Here is a 21,638-nt window from a genome sequence, read left to right on the forward strand (position 1 = left end):
ATCCTCCACAAAAGTAATCCATCCGGCTCCAGGGAGATAAACTAAGGCCTTCTGAGGGTAATCCGTGCGGTTTTGTCGTAAAAATATACATATTTAAAACTTTATAAACGAAAATAACTGGCTTCCGGTGGCGGTCGGCGCGCGTTCACGGAGATGGAAGCGTCGTGACGTAGAACGAACGTGACAGTGCAGCCAGAGAGCAGAGCAAAACAAAACTCTACGTTCGTTCTACGTCACGACGCTTCCTACGCCATATGCCAGCATCCATCTCCATGAACGCGCGTCGACCGCGACCGGAAGCCAGTTATTTTCGTTTATAAAGTTTTAAATATGTATATTTTTACGACAAAACCGCACGGATTACCCTCAGAAGGCCTTCGTTTATCCCCCTGGAGCCGGATGGATTACTTTTGTGGAGGATGCATGCTCATTTGCGGACTTCAACGAGCTGGACCCCATTGCTTCACATTATAACCACTGAAACATCTAAGACATTTTCTAAAATAACTGAAAATGTGTTCGTCTGAAAAAAGATTGACATATACATCTCGAACGGCTTGAGGGTGAGTAAATTATGGGCTAAATATCATTTTTGGGCGAACTATCCCTTTAACCTTTAAAGTTGAATGGGCAGGCGAACTAGTGAAACTCTGGTGCGGTTCAACTGAAATAGGAACGCAAAACAGACCAAGACATCTAAACGAACCAAAAACAGGACATATAATGCGACCCTAAAAAGGACTGAATGCTCAAGCACATGTTTTTTTCTCGTCATAGTCGCAATGTTGCCCATCATAGTTTGGTACAGGCATCAGAATCACGTCTCCTTGCGGCAGATCTTTACGATGACCAGGAGGGGACATGTTTGGTTCACTAGTTTTGTCGTGGTCACGCGCAATACAATTCAATAGGCAATATGTTAATATAATAATTTCTTAATTGTCCCCTCCCAGTCACCTTCTCCCAGTCACCATCTTCGTTTGTGTGTGTGACGGAGAGATTCCTGCTGCTGTTTTTCGTATGTGTTTTTTTGTATTCGTCATCCTAAAAATTCGTCATACACAGACCCCTTGCACACTAAGTCCGATACATATTAATTAATCAGTTGCGAAAAAATACAAAAAACAATACAAAATGGAGTCTTCAAGCAGTGAGGATGATGTTGTTGTCCTCTCTCTTCTTAAAAAGAGAAAAAGAAAGAGGAAATATTGGGTCCATCGAACTTAGCAAGTCCGAACTACCAAGGACGCAAGTCCGAAGTTTGCGTACTTGGTATTGAGAAACGGCCACTATGTTTACTTCAGGATGTCAGTGGCTTAGTTTGATGCTTTGCTAGCAATACTGGAGTCACATTAAAAAGAAGACCACCAATTTCCTGAACAGTTCTGGATCTTGGTGTTCACTTGTACTGTGGGGCTTTGAATTGTCAAAACACCTCTCAAAATGCTTGCTACGGATGCGAAAAACGCAGAAAATTTTACCCAATTTATTTTTTATTTTTTTACGACGGACGAAGTTTCGAAGGTAGTGTGTAAATGTGATTGACAAAGTGAGTATTTATTTTTTAACTTGCGAACATTTTGGACAAGAATTTTGGACTCATTGTGCAACGACCTTTTCACTTTCTCAGCTGGTAAAAAATACCATCATACAAGCACATACAACTGCACACAGCATTGTTTGGGTGTTCGATAAGTTTTGTCACAAAATATACAGCATTACAGCCTATTTTTATCAATAGGTTTGTTGTTAAAAATGGTAGTCATTTTTTGCCAGGGAACTATAACGCTAGGCATATATATATATATATATATATATATATATATATATATATAGTCCCTTGCTCAAGGCTAAAGTGCAGAGGAGATAGAGCCTTTTTGGTGGTGGGGACTGTGGAATACCTTGCCAGTGCATCTATCTATCTAAATCTGCGGCTTAAAGGCCCAAAGAAAGAGAATGATGTGAGTGGCAGTGAGACAAATTCAGTTTTCTTCAATTGAGATAAACTCCACTGCAGTTGGTTGAGCATCTCTTATTAAAACATTTTTTTAATTCACTGCAGCTTTCACATTTTTTTAATTAAATTGTTTCTTGAATAAAAAAAAAAAAAAAAACGAAATATATATATATATATATTTTTTTTTTTTTTCTTGCAATCATACTATTTTTATTTATTTAGTTATTTGAAAGGGACAGTGCTCATCAATCAACAGTCAGACACTATAAATAAGCCAGTTAGCCCAAGAGGCTAATTTTTATCTGTTGCCCCTTGCCAGATTTTAAAGTGACATTAAACGGGGGAGATGGGTCCTTGCCTGTCTTCTTCCTCTTCTCCATTTTCTTGGCTTTATGAAGTTCTCTGGCGTGGTCTTTCTGAAGTCGTTCAACTAAAAGATTGTCCATAAATATTTGAATTTTATCAGTTACCTTTGAAACATGTAAATCATTTAGAAGAGGTTCCAGTTTGAGGGAATTAACAGAAGATTTCCTATTTGGGTCTTCTGTCAACACAACAACTGCAAAAATGAAATCTGACATTTTAGAGAAGGTCTGCGATGAGATCTACAAGTATAAAGCTTACCCCAGCAGTGCAGACTTTAGTGAAGTATCAGAGGCACTGGTAAAAACACACCCCTGCTTGGCAGAAAAAGGATCTTTCAATGGTTGCTACGGGTGGACACAGAGACTAGAAATGGCCGATCTATGGCCCGAAATGGCCCGTCAGGTGTGTAAATAAATACACATTTAATTATTTCTAAGTACATGCTTCTACAAAATGACAATTGGCCACAAGGACTTTTCCACAAAAATGTCTAAACAAATGGCTACTATGTTATGTTTGCTTTTTTGTGCCAAGGACTTATGGGGCCCTATCTTGCCCTATCTTATCTCAGGAAATTTCAGTCCATTTCAGGAGCACCGCATCTCAGCGATCCTATGATGGATGCTGAGAATGTGAAAATGAAGGGGAATCCGGCCTATGATCGCCTGGGTAAATTGAAGCCAGTATACTAGGAGATAAGAGATATCTGCAAGACCTTTTTTCACCCTCATCAACATATCGCAGTAGATGAGGGTGGTGGCATTCAAAGCAAGGATTGGGCTGAAACAGTGCCAAAAAAGAGAAGCCAACGAAGTGGTGGTACAAGCTTTTCATTTTGGCTGATTCAGCCCATGGACACACCTGGGATTTTTTATTTATTTATGAGGGCAAATCCCCTGAAGGTCAAAATTGACAATGTAAGGGGCTGAGTTACGAATCTGTGATGGTGCTTGTGGATGAGAGGATGCTGGGAACTGGCTACAAGCTGTATGTAGACAATTTCTTCACCAGCCCATCACTTTTCAGAGACCTCCTCCAGAAGGGCATCTGGGCCTGTGCGAACATTCAGAGCAACCGGGTGGGCTTCCCACAAACTACTGAAAACAAGTTGCCCAGAAATGCTCCCCATGGGAGTATGCGGTGGATTCGAGACAACAGGCTCCTCTTTGTCGAATGGAAGGACACCAGGGAGGTGCTCATGTGCTCCTCCTTCCATTCAGCAGATGGAGATCACACCGTAGCTGGAGGATGGACAGAACTCACTGTACCTATACCTACTGCAGTGCATGACTATAACAAGTGAGTTGAATTTATTCAGTGGTGTTGTGTACAAAAATTGTGCAAATGAGTTCATATTTTATTTACTTGGTTACATTTGCATTTAGATTTGAAATATATTCTATTATTTCCACACAGGTACGGAGGAGTTGATCTCTCTGATGTCCTTGTCAGGTATTACAAAGTACTCCAAAAGACCAGGAACTGGTTCCGCTCGATTTTCTACCACTTTATTGACATCGCAGTGGTAAATTCCTTCATCGTGCACCAGCAGTTGGCTGCTGCTCATAACCAAAGAGCAAAAACACAGCGGGAATTCAGTGAAGATTTGGTTATGTAGCTTGCAGACTGGATGCCTCCAAGTGAGCCTGCTCCTCCTGCTCCAGCACCTCACATGACAGGAGAACCTTCAGGCCATGGCTGCCACAGGCCAATGTACACCACTAATAAAGGTGATGACCCCAGGCGAAGATGCCGAGTGTGCCATCGGAAAGCGCTTGTGTTCTGCCAGGGATGTGCATCGTACTTGTGTTTCCAAGCAACATGAGATGCTTCAATTACTGGAATGATGTAAATAGATTGTAGTGTTCAGAAGTTGTGAAAAATTGTATATAGTTGTAAATAGTTTGTAAATAGTAAAAAAAAAAAAAAGGAAATAGTTTATTTTTTTCTTTCATTATTTACTAGTCTTACTCATGTTTCAGTTGCAATTTGTATAGAAAAGTGAAAATGTTTTTGAAAAGTTAGAAAAAAAAGTTTAAATAAAAATCTCTCTCTCTCTCTCTCTCTCTCTCTCTCTCACTCACTCACTCACTCACTCACTCACTCTCACTCTCTCTCTCTCTCTCTCTCTCTCTGTGCTGTGGCGTCAGATGTCAGTTCAAGCAACTAAGTGACCTTTGGGAATCACCAATGAACAAGTGTGTCTCCTAGTGGCCATTTGTGGTGTGCCAACTGAAAGTCTCACAGAAACCTCTCTTTTTTTGGGGATATCAAGCTGAAAATTTAAACTCATTTTGTTGAAAACTTTTACTTTTTTGCATTTTTTGTCTGAAACATATTTATTAATATATATAATGATATTATATAGAATAGAATAAAACAAATATTACAGCACATTTTCATAACAATAAACTTAAATAACTTTTAGAAACATTCATTACTATTTTCTTTATTATTATTCCACTTAAACAATAATCCTCCAAGTGTCTTCTTTCAAAATAGACCAACCTTACGTCTGTATTCCAAAGCATTCATGAATTACAGCAGTTTGAGTTTGTATAGTGCATTTTCATGACTATGCCCCGAATTGGGGGTGATGGTTAATAAAAGTGACATCTTAAAATAAAGTGTAACCTATTGTTCTTTAATTCATAATTGAATAATCCAGAACTTTCACATTTGTGCATTTTGCTTTATTATATTTTTATTTAAGCACGTACAAACAAAGATGCATGAAAAAAGTACAATAGAGAAACAGGCTTGATAAACATTTTTTGAACAAAGTTCACATACCGTAATTCCTGAAATAAAAACCGGGGCCTTTATTTACCTGAACTGCAGAAGGTAACAGACTTTTATTTGAAGCAGGCTTTTGTTAGAGGCATGCCTTTATTTTAAACAAATTTAATCACATTTTCGTCTGGGTTCCATGCTCCTCAAAACAAGTTCGTTTTCAATAAAGTTGTTGAAAAGTCACACTAGCACTAAATGAGACCCGTGTTACATCCAATGTAGCTACTGCCATCTATTGGCACCTGTACATTACGATGAATTTGAATGCAACGTTTCGCGGACACCACTTCAAAAGGGCCGATCGACTAGGGGGCTCCATTTTCCGTCTCGCCATGGCCCCCTGGTGCGGGCCGAAAAGTTTGGTGGACCTAAGACCTCGTTCAGGGGTCGAAAGGTCGAAAAAGGGTGAAAAGTAAAAGTAAAGGGTGACTCTGCGTTTTACATTTAAACCGATTATATCTAAGTATAAACCTAAAGTAATATTGACAAACTATATTTCACCACAACCCATTACACCCATGCGTACACAGAGGAACCCTGTATTTAAAAAACATAGATCGTCTAAGTTATTTCAGACTCTTAATCAAGCCAGGACTATATGGGATCCACAGTGTAAAAACAAATGGCTCTTAGGTGGCCATCTGAACATACGCAGTATGGCCCCTAAGAGGGAACAATTGGAGCATCTTCTCATTAACTCAAATGTAGATTTCTTGGGACTTTCAGAAACTTGGCTTAAACCCTCTTCCCCACAAGCAGTGGTATCATTACAAGGCTACAATGTCTTTAGAAAGGATAGGCATCAAGGAAAGGGGGGAGGGGTGTTACTGTATATGAAGGACTCTTTAAAATGTACACAAATAATTTGGCCTAATGAAATCCCAATTGAATGTGTTGGAGTTAAAGTGTCACTCTCAGCAGAAATGTCATTTACTGTTTTATGTCTTTATCGCCCGCCTTCAGCAAAAGTAGATTTTTATGATCAATTTAAGGCACTTCTGAGTTGTTGTGACTTTAATAATGAGGTTATTCTAATGGGAGACTTAAATGTAAATTGGGACAACAAAAGTGACAGAAAGAAACTGAAAGAAATTACAGATAATTTTGGACTAACACAAATGATCAGTGATCCCACTAGAATAACAAATCGCTCTAAAACTCTAATAGACCTGGTGTTCTCTAACAAACTAGATAGAACGATAAAAACATAACATTTCTTGACTGGCTTGTCTGACCACAATGCCATATTCTTCTCTAGAAAGCTGACTAAAAAACGATTGAGAAGTGTCAGTAAAAGCACTAATATAAAACAAACATTTATTCCAAAGAGCCAAGAACAACGTTTAACTGCAGCTCTAAATAATCTTGATTGGTCTAGCATATTATCTTGTGATGACACTAATAAATGTTGTGATCTACTATACTCCTCTATTAAAGGGGTTCTGTCTCAGTTTCAGAAAGTGGGTCATTTAAAGAAACGAGTTTATTCCTTGCCTTGGATCAATAGTGAGTGTAAACAGCTTATGACACTTAAATTACTTAAAAAATCATTACAATTTGGATTAACTACTGATCGATTAAATTTTGTATCCGCAAGGAATAAAGTCACACAAACTTTGAGAATGGCAAAAGCTATTTTTTTCATGACTGTAATTAATGGTGCCAAAGGCAATTGTAAGCTAATTTGGGAAAATATGAACAAACTCCTTGGTAAAAGTAAGCACAATGCTGATAAAGACCTTGAACTCAAATTTGCCAATGAATTGGTATCAGAGCCCTTCAGCCTAGCAACTAAATTAAATGATTATTTCCAAAGTACCATTGATGAGATTGCACAACTGTTTTCTAATTCTTGTGACTCTCAACAAAATATTGGCAACACCGACCTCCATATGGATGCTTCAACTCAAAATTCAAAGTTTAATATTCAAATAATTACAGAAAATGAAGTAGAAAACATAATCTCTAAATTGAAAAGTTCTAAAGCAAGGGATGTGTTTGGATTTGATACCAATCTTCTGAAGCATTATAAATCGTGTATCTTGGTGCCTGTGACCCATCTTATTAATTTATCAATCACGCAGGCAGTCGTCCCTTTGAGTTGGAAGGTGGCAAATGTCATACCAATATATAAATCGGGTGATAAATTAGACCCTGCTAATTATCGACCTATTAGCATACTCCCTATCTTCTCAAAGATAGCAGAAAAGTGGGTCGCTAACTCTATTATTGCACATCTTAATGATTCCAATCAGGGTTTGCACCCTATGCAATTCGGATTTCGATCTCTTCACTCAACTGAAACGGCTGTCTGTGTTTTTGTTGAGAAGGTGAAGTCTTATTTAGACAAAAACAGTTATGTTGCGGCTGTTTTTGTTGACTTTAAGCGTGCGTTTGATACTGTGAATCACCTTAAGCTCTTGTCTAGACTGTCAACATTTAACTTTAGTAATCAAATCGTTAAATGGATACAGTCTTATCTATCAGATAGAAAACAATGCGTGCAAATAAAGAATAGTAAGTCACCCTATCTTCACTATACGCAAGGTGTCCCTCAGGAATCAATTTTAGGTCCCCTGCTATTTTCACTTTATGTAGATAACTTGCCCAATGTATGCAAAAATGTGGACACGATTATGTATGCAGACGATACGGTAATTTTTACACAAGCCAAAAGTGCTGATGTTGCAGCCCATCAGCTTTCATTAGCCTTAAATGACTTACAAAAATGGCTGAATGATTCATGCCTGTGCCTTAATGTTAAAATGACCGTATCAATGTTTTTTAGTACACCTAAAACAACCGTGGCCGCAGTAAAAGTTCACTTGGGTGGACAAGAATTAATTACTGTTGAGGAATTTAAGTATTTGGGAGTGCTAATAGATTCGAAATTATCCTTTAAAAAACACGTTAAAAAAGTAGTGAAAACTGTAAATGTTAATATACGGAACTTTAGACATATTCGTACATCATTAACGGATACAGCAGCGATTACTTTCCTGCACTCTATGATACTGGCTCATATTGTATCACAAGTTGGTCCTATACGAGTCATGCTGCTATTGGGCCAATCGAAGTATGCTACAAAAGAGCATTGAAAATATTAGACAAGAAACCTTCGTCATATCACCATTGTCAAATTTTAGATAAATATAAGTTTTTAAATTTTGCTAATTTCAAATTATTTAAATCAGCCTGTCTAATCTACAAGGTTATACATGGTCTTGCGCCTCCACCATTGAGTGATTTTATTAAACAAAAGTCTAGCAGTGTTGCCGGGTCTCGAGTGACTAGAGCCACTATGAGAGGTGATTGTGACTTGGCATTTAGGCGGACCGCCTTTTCACAGAACGTCCTGTCATATCAGGGAGTAAGCTTCTGGAATAGTATTCCACTGTCAATGAGGGAAAGCACAAGTCTTCCTACCTTTAGGAGTCATTTAAAAGTGTGGCTGAGGGACACACAAACATGTGATCATGTTTAGTTAATCATTATATATCAGACGTAAAACAGAGTTAGAGCATTACAAAAAGGGATACAATTATCAGTGTAATACGGGTTGTGCAATAAGAGTCAGTAACATGGGTTGTGCAATAGGGGTCAGTGTGATGTGGGTCAGTGCAATATAGAATGGTGTAATATGGGTCAGTGTAATATCAGGTCAGTCAGGGCATGTGCAAAATTGTGGTTTGTGCAATACAGTTGATGCTTTCCTGTTTTTTTTTTTATATGTCCTTTGTTGTCCACTCTTGTTGTTATTGTTTGTTCTAACATGATATGATCACTGTTCTTATCCTTGTCTCTCTGTATATAGTCTGTATATAGTGTATCTGTATGTATTTATTAACTTGTGTGTAACACCAACCTGCCAGGGGGTCTGCAGATGGAAATTAGCCTAAGGCTATAATCTGACATTGGTGAAAATGTTCATTAATATGTATTGTCCCTTTTGTTTTTCAAAAAAAAAAATAAAAAAAATAAAGAAAATCTATCTTTTGAAAGCATACAGTATCTAGTTTTGATATTTGGTGTCTGACTTTCAATGGTGATGGATAAAAAATAATAAAAAATACTTTTTAGGCCCTAGACTCGAGCACTTTCGGTATGTTTATCGGGGGGCCCCGACGCAACAGAGTGAGCGATTTTGGGGCCCTGGGGCCATTTCAGTGCTTAATTTGCGTTAAAAAATGCCATCAAACTCAGTCCACTTTTGCATCTCCTCAAGCTGAAAGTGAGCTCAAAAAGACTGGTGATTGGACATCCTTTTCCTCAGTCCAATTTCGCATCCGCTCAAGCTGAATGCAGACCTCAAAAGGCTATAAATGATCCCTGCACGGGTCAACCTTTGTCATTCTCACTCATATTCCACAACACATTTTTACTCGTTGCATTCACTTTTACACACACACATTGCACCAGGTTCTCGACACGTTCCTCACTACCATTTTATTGGATTTTACTTTTTATTTTTAATATGGGCATTGAAGACTGCCCTCTTTTTCACAGGCTGTACCACCAGCTGAGCCAGACCTGACGGTGACCCACGGGGTCAAAAACAAGGCAGAACGCAAGCTGCTGCTTGCGATTCCGTCCGGGAGAGTGGACGTCTGCAAGGGCACCTGCCCCGTGCCAGCCTGCAGCAAGTCCTGCTCCCGCATGGACCGCCACCTGATGGGCCACATGGAGCTAACGGTGGCAGCTCGGCGAGAGACAATGCTGGCTCTGAAGAGGAAGAAGGTCTTGGTTGACCTCGCCGAGCTGCGGGCAACCAACCTGACTGTGGCATTGGCCTCTTCCCTGGATCTAATTGAGTCTGGCGACCTGGAGAATTTCACCTTCCCTCTGGAGGAGGAGGAGGAGGAGGCGTCAGAGGAGGAGGTGCAGGCCTGCATCAACCCTGGCTGCCTGAAGGTCAGGGATGAGGTGGCTGACCTCAACAGGCAGGTGGACACTCTGAGCCAGGCCCTCAGAGATGTGACCCGCCGCTACCGCCTGTTGAGGAGGAGGTCAAGGCCCACCCCCTCCGCCCAGGTTGCCCGGGTCACCAGTAGACTCCTGTCCGCTCTCTGCTCCCCCGAGAAGGGAGAGGCCCACTATTATTATTTTTTTACATTAAAGCCCAGCTCATGCAAGAACCCTGAACCAGTACTTTCAGGAGGCATGGGCTGGGATGCGCCTGCCAGGAACTTCACCGACCTCTATCGCACCACCCACATGAGCGTTCCCGCGCGTGTTTCTGCCTTGTGAATTTCTGACTTGCGTGTGTTTGTTTCTAACTATGCTTTCCTCTCTCTGTACAGGCCAAGAACACCCACAGCCCCGGGGACCGGCACTACGTGGCACAGTTTATGTGCCGTGACACCTCCATGGCTGAGTGCTTCTACGTCCTGAATTTGGACGCCAAGCAGGCGGCAGAACAACGCTGCCCGTTTGAGGCAGCCGTGGTGGGTGATAAAGCGCCCCGCAACCTCCTCCGGGCCAAAGGAGGCCAGGAGGACCCGTAAGCGGCCGACCCACGCCACCATCCCTCCGCAGATGGCAGGGAGTCCACTTCGGTTAGTTCATCTTTTGGTGGGTCTGTTTAACCGTTTGAGACTGATGAGTGGGCGTGTTCACTGACTCTTTGCCTTTCTCGCTCTTTGCAGGAGGAGCTGAGCCCAGTGAAGCGGCGGCAAAGGGTCTAAAAGGTCCGGCTGTCCACACTTAAGTCACCCTACAAGGTCTCCCAGAAGCTCCTGAGCAAGGCAGCGTAAACAAACAGAATTGTTTTAGTTTTGTTTGTGTTCCATTGTAATGTGTTTTTTTTATAATAAATGTTTGAAAAGTCCCTATCGTCTTGTCTTTTTTGATGCAAAAAAAAATGCATAAACACATTAAATGAAAAAAAATATATAAAAAAAACAATAAAAAATTTATGAAGATTTTTTTTTATTATATATAAAAAAATTATTTTACAAATTATTTTAAAAGTGGGCGGGGCAAATCAAATTAATGGGCGTTCCTTGTTCATGGATCAGGTGATAAGTTGGCATGGTAATTAACGAAAGTTGCTATTGGTTCAAAAAAAGGGAGTGTATAAACCACCATTTTGTTGAGATGATCATTTACGCTGATTCAAGACTGTTACTGTACGTACACACCGCCGCCGACTTGAGCTTCCAAAGTTACCAGAAGTCAATCATTTTCAATGGAAGCTGGCTTCTCTCAGCTGCAAGGAGCATCAAATCCATCGGCGTCGTGTTTTGGACGTTTTGAGCGACCAGAGCGTCAATCAGAAAGTTGAAAGTAGCTCAACTTTATGGTAATGAGCTATGACGCGGTTCAGCGGCAAAACGGCAGCAACCAATCAGAATATAGACGTCCTTCGCCCTGGATGATTCCGGAGAAACATACGATGTAAACTTTCGTTCCTACCAAAACATTAGTTCAGAGGAAATGGAGGAGAAGCTGATCATTGCCGTTGCTGGGTTTCCTATCATTTATGATATGACGTTGTTTGCATATAGGGACCAGTTACAAAAGAACGAGGCATGGAAAAAAATAGCTGGGATAGTTGGTGTCTCCAGTGAGTTGGTGAAATGCGTGCTGATGATTTGTAATATTTTTAACTAGTACTGACTAGATACTCAAATGTGTCTCTGTCTTGCCAGTAGGGCTGCACAATGTATCGCGATGTATGAATCCACGATAGTCACATCGCAGGATGTGCGATGTCAAGAATAGGTGGGCTAATTGTACTTGATCCGTGATTCATTAACCGTATGGGCCAGCTTCTCCCCGGCCCTTGACGCATGTGATTCGCGGACTAATTGCACAGTTTAACCATCATAGAGTGAAAGTTTATCATTTGCATGTGTTTTTAAGTCCTGTCAGTTTAACAGGGCGCGCTTGACAGGGCATATAAGAACGAGCAGAGAGAAAGAGAGAGAGAGAGAGAGAGAGAGAGCCCTGCGCGCGCGTGCACTCACCTTCACCGTCTTCAAACAACACGAGCGCTGTCTTGCTCTCTCTCCCTCGCACATATTAATCAAAAATTGACACGATGGTGTCGAAAAAAAAACTCTCCAGTGATGAAATGTTTTCTGTGTTGACAAATCTTGTGGATATCCTAAACTGCCGCGATAATTACACAACGCTACAATAATAATAATAATAGCTAATTATTTTTTTTCCTGACCAAATGTGACCAAAACGATTATAAAAATGCTGTCAATGTATTGCTTGATTTTTCTGTATACATTTCATGGTGTGACATTTCTCTTCTCCCATGATCGAACATTGAATGCTGCTACGTCAGAGCACTGTGGTCACGGCATCTACGCTAAAAATATATTGCGCGTCTACACGAGGTTGCGTGGTAGGCTAAAGGTGTGCGCTTGGTGTCGGTAGACTTTTTTTAAAATCTTTATAAAAATAAATAAAATCAAATAGTTTTCTGCAAACTCCACCAGATTATTGTTCTACATCTCACTGACTACCACTGTGGGGAATTTCATGTTGCTTTACTGTTTTATTCTTTAATAATTGCCTGCCAAAATCATGACCAATACGGTATACCTTGACATATAGGCATATTTGATAAATTCATAAAAAAATATAATCAAATTGTTTTCTGCAAACTCCACCAGATTATTGTTCTATGTCTCCTTGAGTACCACTGTGGGGAATTTCATGTTGCTTTACTGTTTTATTCTGTAATAATTGCCTGCCGAAGTCCAATATGGTTTACCTTGACATATAATAATCCGGTGGAGTTTGCAGAAAACAATTTGATTTAATTTTTTTTATGAATTTATAAAATATGTCTATGTCAAGGTAAACCGTATTGGACTTTGGCAGGCAATTATTACAATATAAAACAGTAAAGCAACATGACCACAGTGGTAGTCAGTGAGATGTAGAACAAACAGATAGCTTTTTTCCAGGTATTATATTTACTTTTTAGAGCTCTGGATCATCAGGCTTAATTGTGCTAACTGGAAGGCTAGTTCAAAGAATATTGCAATAGTCAATAACATCAATCCAGGGTGGAAACTTTATAGCAGAAATGTTTGAGCGAATGCATTCAGTAAACATGAGAATTCAATTTTATGAAAACTTTTGAACTTTTATGTAACCTTTTAAAGTTCACATTTGGATTCAAGACATTCAAGATACTCAGCACTCTTATGATGTGAATAAGAAGGCGTAATGTAATCATATAGATCAGATATTAGTGTTGTAATAGAGTATCTTGTTGAAAAATCACACAAAGGCTAATAATTTGCTGAAATAATCAGGTTTATTAAGAAAGGTACTTTTACAATGAACATTCATATTATATGACTTCAGTAAATGCTCCTTTCAAGTGTTAAAGTTTCATTCTTCTTTGACCTGGGAAAGAAGGAAGAAGCAAACATTAGTCTTATTAACAAAAATGTTCTTCACTTTACATAATGAATAGAATACAGATGTGCAAATCAGCAAAATGCAATTATTATAGTTCTATTACATCTGCTGAAATGTTCATGCATTTGGATAAACAAGTTGAATAAATAATGGGGAAAAATAATCATCTACTTAGTCTAACCTTTCCAGAATCACGGCTCTTAACTCTGAGCTTGTTGACCTGAGACTCAGCAATGTCAGCACGCTCCTCAGCCTCCTCAAGCTCATGCTGCACCTTCCTCAACTTGGACAGGTGAACATTGGCTTGCTCCTCCTAAAGGTTTTTTTATATGGTTCATGTATCATGTTTCATCAAATTAGCATTCCAATATAAATAATTACAGTGTCAAAATGTTCTATTAGATTTTACATACCACTTCTTCAGACTGCCTCTTGTAGACTTTGACCTTCAGCTGCAGTTTGTCAACCAAATCCTGGAGTCTGGTGATGTTCTTCTTGTCCTCGTCAGTCTTCAATAAATACACATTTACAAAATTAAGCATTGATCCTTTACTAAAAATAGGCATGGTCAGTACATACACTAGTATACAGACTCCTTTGTCTGAACAAACTTGTGAGGAATATGGCCGTACCTGATAAGTGAGCTCTTTCACTCTCCTCTCATATTTGCGGACACCTTTAATAGCATCAGCTCCTCGTCTCTGCTCAGCTTCAACTTCAGTCTCAAGCTCACGGACCTAAAGAAAATATTATTTTTATTCAAACAAATCATAATATAACATACTTCACTTTGCCCAAATCATAACTATAAAGAGGCTTACTCGGGACTCCAACTTCTGGAGTTGTTTCTTTCCTCCTTTCATGGCCAGATTCTCAGCCTCATCCAGACGGTGCTGCAGGTCCTTCACTGTGACCTCCAGATTCTTCTTCATCCTCTCAAGGTGAGAACTGGTGTCCTGCTCCTTCTTCAGCTCTTCTGCCATCATTGCAGCCTTTTGCATTAATACAGAAAGTCATTAGATCCACATTTTTTAAGTACGTAAGCGGCTTATGAAACATTTGGCAGCTACTGTTGCTCACATCAGTGATGGCCTTCTTGGCCTTCTCCTCTGCATTTCTGGCTTCCTGTACAGTGTCATCAACTTCACTCTGGACATGAATAAGGTCAGCCTCAAGCTTCTTTTTGGTGTTTATGAGACTTGTGTTCTGCAAAATGGAAAGCAACAGTTTGAACATTTTGAATGATGCTCTCAATTCCCTTAATTTCAGGGAAACAATATGCCCTTACCTGAGAGTGCAACAGCCCAACACGCTCACTGATATCCACCAGCTCTTGTTCAGCCACTTTGCGGCCTCTCTCTGTCTGCTCCAGAGCAGCTCTCAGCTCCTCAATCTCAGCCTGCATCAGATTGTTTCTGCGCTCCACCATGGCCACCTGCTCCTTCATGTCTTCCTGTCCTCTCAGGGCATCATCAAGGTGCAGTTGGGCATCCTGAACATAACAATAGCTTTAGAATGAGCTTTTGATGTGGTTTCTGCTAGGCTGTCCTTACCATATGTTCGATTATAAAAAAAATAAAAAAAAGAATACATCCCAAAGTCGAAAAGAATAATTCCTATGCATACCTTGAGTTGTCCCTGAACATTCCTGAGCTGTTTCTGGGCCTCAGCAGCCTGGCGATTGGAGTGGCTTAGCTGAATCTCCATCTCATTAAGGTCTCCCTCCATCTTCTTCTTGATTCTCAGGGCATCATTCCTGCTCCTGATTTCAGAGTCCAGAGTGCCCTGCATGGATTCAATGATTCTCTGGCTGTTCCTCTTGATCTGCTCCATCTCCTCATCCTTCTCTGCAAGCTTCCGGTCAATCTCTCCCTTGATCTGGTTTAGCTCAAGCTGGATACGTAGAATCTTGGACTCCTCATGCTCCAGTGTACCCTATGACAAATAAAGCAACATTTAAACATAAAAATGAAAATGCATACAGTGTATTGATGAATACAACAACACAGTATAATGGTTCTAGCAAGAATTCCATATTGATCTCCAGATACTCACTTCAGCCTCTTCCAGGGCCGTCTGAATCTCTGACTTCTCAGTCTCCACTGTCTTCTTGGCCTTTTCCAGCTCATGGATGCTCTTACCAGTCTCACCTAACTGCTCTGTCAGATCTGAAATTTCCTCTATAGAAAGAAAAACATATAATATTTATCATAATGCACATTCATTAATCATATGTGCTTACTTTTTAATGCTCACTGAGAATTAGAACATTTAAAGGGATAGTTCACCCAAAAATGAAAATGTTATCATTACTTAATTACTCACCATCATGTCATTAAAAAACCCGTAAGACTTTCGTTCATCTTTGGAACACAAGTGAAGATCTTTTTGATGAAATTTGAAAGCTTTCTGTCCCTCCATAGACAGCTACACAATTAATTATTTGACGCTTCAAAAAGGTTACAAAGAGATCATAAAATTAATCCATATGAATTGAGCTCTCAGATTTCATCAAAAAGATCTTAATTTGTGTTCCGAAGATGAACAAAAGTCTCACGAGTTTGGAACGACATGAGGCTGAGTATTTAGTAAAAGAATTTTCATTTTGGGTGAATAATCCCTTTGAGTTTTTTCTAATTTAACGGTTTCATTCTTACGCTGCAGATTCTTGTTCTCTCTCTTTAGGGTCTCCAGCTGATCCAGGCTCTCCTCATAGGAGTTCTTCATCTTGAACAGTTCAGTGCTGAGTGAACGAGCCTCTTTCTGGGCACCTTCCAGCTCTGCCTGACCTTCCTCATATTTCTGCTTCCATTCTGCCAGGACCTTTGGTGGAGATATTTTAGGATAGAGTTTGTTTAAAAAAAGTTGAACAAAGCCCATTCCAGCAATACTTTAACAAAGAGAATATAATATGACTAAAACTGTTTACCTTGTCGAAGTTTCTCTGCTTCTTGTCAAGGTTGGCAGCCAAACCATTGGCTCTCTCCACATCAATCATGAGGTCCTCCACCTCACCCAGGAGTCTCTGTTTGGTCTTCTCCAGAGATGCACATTTGGAGTTTACGGCCTCAACTTGTTCCTCTGCCTCTTGCAGACGCTGAGCCAGCTTCTTCCTGTTAAATAATACACATTATTTTGAATTCTAATCTATAAAATAGCTGTGAGAATTGGGAATATTATACAATAATATACATACTTGGACTCTTCAAGCTCCTCAGTGCGCTGGATGGCATCAGTTTCATATTTGGTTCTCCACTGAGCAACCTCACTGTTGGCTTTTGACATTCCCCGCTGCAGCTCAGCCTTTGCCTCCTGCTCTTCCTCAAACTGCTCACGGAGCAGGTCGCAGTCATGACGGGCTGATTGCACAGCATGGGCCAGTGCGTTCTTAGCCTAAGGGACAAAGTCGCATAATATTAGCTTGTCTCTACAGTAAAGTAATTGACAAATATGTGCATGAATTGATTATGCTGTATTACCTTAACCTCCTCTTCAATATGCCTCTTAAGCTCCTCAATTTGCTGAGTGGAAGCTTGTTTGCCTCTGGTCAGCTGAGAAACCAGAGCCTCCTTCTCCTCCAGCTGACGGCCAAACTCACCTGTATAGATTTAGATTCAGTGTGTCAGACTTTTCTATGTCTCTATCAGTTTATTTCAAAACAAATGGATGTAAAATTGTATCAGTGTTACAGTCATAAATGTACAGCTGTATAATCTTAATACACTATTATTTTTGATTGATTATTTTTATTTTATTGTTAATTATTGACATTAATTACTTCTGATATAATATTAATTTGTTCATGAGTTACCATTTTCAGTTTGAAATCTTGCCCTTTGAGTACTGAGATCATTTAACTGACGAATGTTCTCGTCATTTTTGGACTTAATTTCACTAAGTTGGTCCTCAAGTGTGCGGCACATCTTCTCAAGATTGCCCTGCAAATACAAAAGTCATTAGATATATGAAGGAACTTCAAGACTTGTTGTATGTGACCCGTGCTGGCAAAATAAGTCACAATGAGCACATTTTCAAAAATGAGTTATTATTTACTTTTATTGTTATTAAAAAAAACTTCATGTATGATGATGTATAATTCTGGAATCAGTTTTCTGAAGGATCTAAAACAAAATCACCTTGCAACCATACCTTAAAATTCCTGGTAATACCAACAAATTTGGCACACACCAAATCAAAACCAAATATCTATAGGAAAAATATATATTTTTTTTTTCCATGATACCACAATTGTTTGATTAACATTAGTGAGACAGCAGCCTGTATATTGAGACCTACTGTAATTCACGTATTTAATATAATGTTATATATCAGATGTTTTTCCCCAACAGTTAACCAAACGTTCACTTAAGGCATAACAGATAATGTTTGCGTGAATATTTGCCAAGACAGATATTTTGAAATACTGCAATTCTGTGTACATGTGTATATCGGGATTGCGTGCTGTCTGAGAGGCGTCTTTGTGCGCACTTTGTGCTTTGTGTTGATCTGTCAGTCAGTGCGAGTAAGATCGTTTTGTTTACATCAGCAAGATCGTTTTGTTTACATCAGCATGAGTTTAAAAATCATATTTCATTGGTTCAGACTTATGCCATCGAGAATTCGCTATGAATACTAAAACTTGTGGTGAGGGGAAGCACCAGTCGTTGAGAAGCGAGCAAAGAAAAATGGAAATTTTTCATGAATTATTAAAACAAAGGAAAGATTTAGGAAGGTACACCTCTCAGAAAACGTAAAAATAAAGATAATTTTAGATGTTTAATTACTACTTGGAGCACTGGGATCGGTAGAAGAGGGCTTATTGAACACATTTTTGTGAATAAAAAATTGAATTCGACCAAAATGTAGCTCGTAATTAGCACATGCGTATTCCGACTCATTTTGCCAGCATGGATCACATATATTCTTTAGAATATTCCCCAACCTTTGCTTTGGCAACAGCTTCCATGTTGCTGGAAAGATCATCAATCTCCATTTTGAATTCGCTCTTTTCTTTCTCAAGCTTCTGCTTGACACGCTGCAGGTTGTCGATTTGCTCTCCCAGCTCGGCCACAGTGTCTGCCTGCTTCTTGCGGAGGGCAGCAGCAGTAGCTTCATGCTGGAGGGTGGACTCTTCAAGATCACGACGCAGCTTCTGGAATTCAGCTTCACGCTTCTTATTCATCTCGATCTGAGCAGAAGTGGCTCCTCCAGCCTCCTCAAGCCTCTCACTGATCTCCTCAAGTTCCCTGGAGAGATCAGCTCTCTGCTTCTCAACCTTGGCACGAGCAGCGCGCTCAGCCTCGATCTCTTCCTCCAGTTCCTCAATGCGGGCCTATGGTGGAAAGTAGTTAATTCAATTTTTGGTGATCTGCATTTGATCATAATGATGTAATGTTTGAAAAAATCTCAAAATACCTGAAGCTCCTTGATCTTCTTCTGGAGTTGAGCACCCAGAGATTGTTCATCTTCTATCTTGCTAAGCAGCTGGCTTGTTTCAAAGTCTCTCCTGTTCGTGTTCAACAATAAGTAGTTGTAAAAAAACAAAACAAAAAAACATAACACAACAACAAAATTTAAAAAAATAAAAGAAATCCAAGATTTCCTGCTTTATTTACTTTTTTATTTTCTCATCAGATTGCTGCTTGTCATTTTCCAGGTCCATGACGGACTCTTGGGATAATTTCAGGTCTCCTTCAAGCTTTCTCTTAGCTCTCTCCAGGTCCATGCGGAGCTTCTTCTCTTGTTCAAGGGAACCCTCAAGCTACAGGACAATGATATATAAAATATGTTCACAGCAGAAAACAGTTGATTTGATGAATTAATATAATTAATTTACATAATCAACTCACATCATCAACTTGCTGCTCAAGCTTTGTCTTGGCTTTGGTCAGGGTGTTGACTTTGTCCTCCTCGGCCTGAAGATCATCCAGTGTCTGCTGATGTGCCTCTTGGAGGGCTTTCTTCTCCTTCGTAAGCTTAGCAATGCTCTCATCCTGAGCTGTCATTTCCTCAGTCAAGTTCTTGACCTGTATGATTTTTTGTTCCAAATAAGCTTAAATATGACAATTCATATTCTATATCAATTTATAAGACAGAGATTAAATCTAATCTTAAACCAACTCAATTTCTAACCTTATTCTCAGTGGCATGTTTCTCCTTCTCCACTTTAGCCAAGGTGAGCTCCAGGTCATCAATGTCTTTCTTCAGCTCAGAGCACTCATCCTCCAGTTTCCTCTTCTTGGCTGTCAGTTCAGCATTGATTTCTTCCTCATCCTCCAGTCTCTCAGTTGTCTCCTTGAGTTTAGCTTCAAGCTGGATTTTGCTTTTAATCAGACCCTCACACCTCTCCTCAGCATCTGAGAGACCCTCAGATTCCTGTTAGTAAAATAGATTGCCATTTCATTGGAAACAACCTTGCTCATTTTTAATGTAGCCAAAATTCAGTTAATTACAAAATATACTCACAGATGCTACTTGCAGCTGCAGATCATTTTTCTCTTGCAGCAGTGATACCATCTTCTCTTCAAGCTCCTTCTTTTTGGCTTCAGCCTTAACCAAAGCCTCTTTGCATTTTACAAAGTCCTCTTTCATGTTTGCCAGCTCCTTCTCAGTCTCTGCACTCTGAAGCAGAGGCTTAATCTTGTAATAAACCTTCATCCATGGCCAGTGTTTGACATTCATGAATGAACGGATGTTGTATTGGATGGTGTAAACCGACTCCCTGTGAATAATTCATCATTAAATGGCATAATCATCATTAAGTTTGCACAGTTATCATTGATGTCATCTTTACTCATAAAAATAATCACCTCCTCTCCATCATTTTCACATACTCCTTCCTCGTCAGGAAACCACGGCAGAGAGCCTGAGTCATTGTGACCAGAGCAGCCAGTTTCTCATCTCGCATCTCCTCAAGAGCACCCAGAAGACCAGCTTTGAAGAACACCTGAATTTATGTAAAACAGTAAATATAAATATATTGATTTAAACTGTCTAAGCTACATGACCATGATCACTGAATCTTGAAATTTGTAAAGCTAAATATAAACCTTTGTATGTCCAAATCTGTAGTCGTCATGATTAACGTCGATGGATCCCAGAAGTTTCTCACTGGCCTTCTTGTTATCCATAAACTGTCCGTCTGGGATAACACCAGCATTCAGCACCTTGTATCTGTGGAAAATGTATCAAAATACTTCATATCTTTTAATTAGGAGCCTCCTCGGAAATGTTGTTTTCGTGTGGTCCCATTTACCTCTGCTTAAAGTCACCATATTGGATTCTGCTGGGGAAGCCCTTTGTGCAAATTCTGATACCCTCCAGAACACCGTTACACCTCAGCTGGTGGATAACCAGGAAGTTCTGCATGAGACCTATAACGAACAGTTTACACCATGAACTTGGTAATTTAACTTCATCATATATATTGAGAACTAAAATATTGATATATACGTAAAAAAAAACAAAAAAAAAACTTTACCTGGAGTCTTGGTCTCATTAGGAATCAGGCAACGCACAAAGTGAGGGTGAGTGGCCCTTAAGTTGGTCATGAGTTTGCCCAAGTTCTCCTGTGGAGAATAGAAAAAGGTTGGCATGCTTTGTATTTCTTTTTTTATTAATTTTTTTTAAATAAAGCAATATTGCTGTGATGTCATCTCTATACATACCCTGAACTGGGAGGACACAGTCTGCATGGAGCCACCCTTCTTCTTGCCTCCCTTTTTAGTAGTATCTATTGAGATAAACATACAAAGGAACATGTATAAATGCAAAAACAAGAAAGAAAGTTTAAAACTGAATCAAAGTTTTGTTAAATAGATTTTTTCTTTACCCTCAACATCAACTGGGTAGAGAGAAGCCAGCAGTTTGACAGAAGACTTCTGGTACAGCTGCACAACAGAATCATTCAGTGGATCCTTGTTCTTTTCCAACCAGCCAGTGACATTGTAGTCCACAGTTCCAGCGTAGTGAACCAGGGAGAAGTGGGCTTCAGCCTTGCCTTTGGCAGGTTTTGGTTTCTCGAAAGCTTTGCTCTTGCCAAGATGCTGATCATATAGCTTGTTCTTGAAGGAAGCGTCTGAAGCCTTGGGGAACATGCACTCCTCTTCAAGGATGGAGAAGATACCCATGGGCT

At 39.7% G+C, this 21,638-nt stretch overlaps 1 protein-coding gene across 3 annotated transcripts in view; it reads right to left on the reverse strand.

Moving 5' to 3' along the window:
* Positions 1 to 13,375: 13,375 nt before the first annotated feature.
* The window catches only part of LOC311289267 (myosin heavy chain, fast skeletal muscle-like), a 50,990-nt gene continuing 42,727 nt past the window's right edge, over positions 13,376 to 21,638 (reverse strand). For 2 of the 3 annotated variants that reach the window (XM_084407105.1, XM_084407104.1), the window contains 26 exons: positions 21,336 to 21,636; positions 21,172 to 21,236; positions 20,985 to 21,072; positions 20,760 to 20,877; positions 20,554 to 20,677; positions 20,314 to 20,450; positions 19,970 to 20,225; positions 19,637 to 19,879; positions 19,354 to 19,530; positions 19,120 to 19,265; positions 18,920 to 19,010; positions 18,447 to 18,836; positions 17,316 to 17,442; positions 16,984 to 17,102; positions 16,701 to 16,897; positions 16,434 to 16,617; positions 16,162 to 16,327; positions 15,560 to 15,684; positions 15,131 to 15,439; positions 14,793 to 14,996; positions 14,585 to 14,710; positions 14,326 to 14,496; positions 14,137 to 14,241; positions 13,918 to 14,013; positions 13,686 to 13,817; positions 13,377 to 13,489 (listed from right to left, as the gene is read on the reverse strand). In XM_084407105.1, the coding sequence (XP_084263231.1) occupies positions 13,475 to 13,489; positions 13,686 to 13,817; positions 13,918 to 14,013; positions 14,137 to 14,241; positions 14,326 to 14,496; positions 14,585 to 14,710; positions 14,793 to 14,996; positions 15,131 to 15,439; positions 15,560 to 15,684; positions 16,162 to 16,327; positions 16,434 to 16,617; positions 16,701 to 16,897; positions 16,984 to 17,102; positions 17,316 to 17,442; positions 18,447 to 18,836; positions 18,920 to 19,010; positions 19,120 to 19,265; positions 19,354 to 19,530; positions 19,637 to 19,879; positions 19,970 to 20,225; positions 20,314 to 20,450; positions 20,554 to 20,677; positions 20,760 to 20,877; positions 20,985 to 21,072; positions 21,172 to 21,236; positions 21,336 to 21,636 (4,212 nt within the window). In that variant the 3' untranslated portion in view covers positions 13,377 to 13,474. Of the gene's footprint in view, positions 13,490 to 13,685; positions 13,818 to 13,917; positions 14,014 to 14,136; positions 14,242 to 14,325; positions 14,497 to 14,584; positions 14,711 to 14,792; positions 14,997 to 15,130; positions 15,440 to 15,559; positions 15,685 to 16,161; positions 16,328 to 16,433; positions 16,618 to 16,700; positions 16,898 to 16,983; positions 17,103 to 17,315; positions 17,443 to 18,446; positions 18,837 to 18,919; positions 19,011 to 19,119; positions 19,266 to 19,353; positions 19,531 to 19,636; positions 19,880 to 19,969; positions 20,226 to 20,313; positions 20,451 to 20,553; positions 20,678 to 20,759; positions 20,878 to 20,984; positions 21,073 to 21,171; positions 21,237 to 21,335; positions 21,637 to 21,638 lie in introns of all 3 variants that reach the window. The other variant, XM_084407103.1, reaches the window with a different exon arrangement.

This window comes from Rutilus rutilus, assembly GCF_951802725.1.
Source record: "Rutilus rutilus genome assembly, chromosome: 4".
Classification (NCBI taxonomy): Eukaryota; Metazoa; Chordata; class Actinopteri; order Cypriniformes; family Leuciscidae; genus Rutilus; species Rutilus rutilus.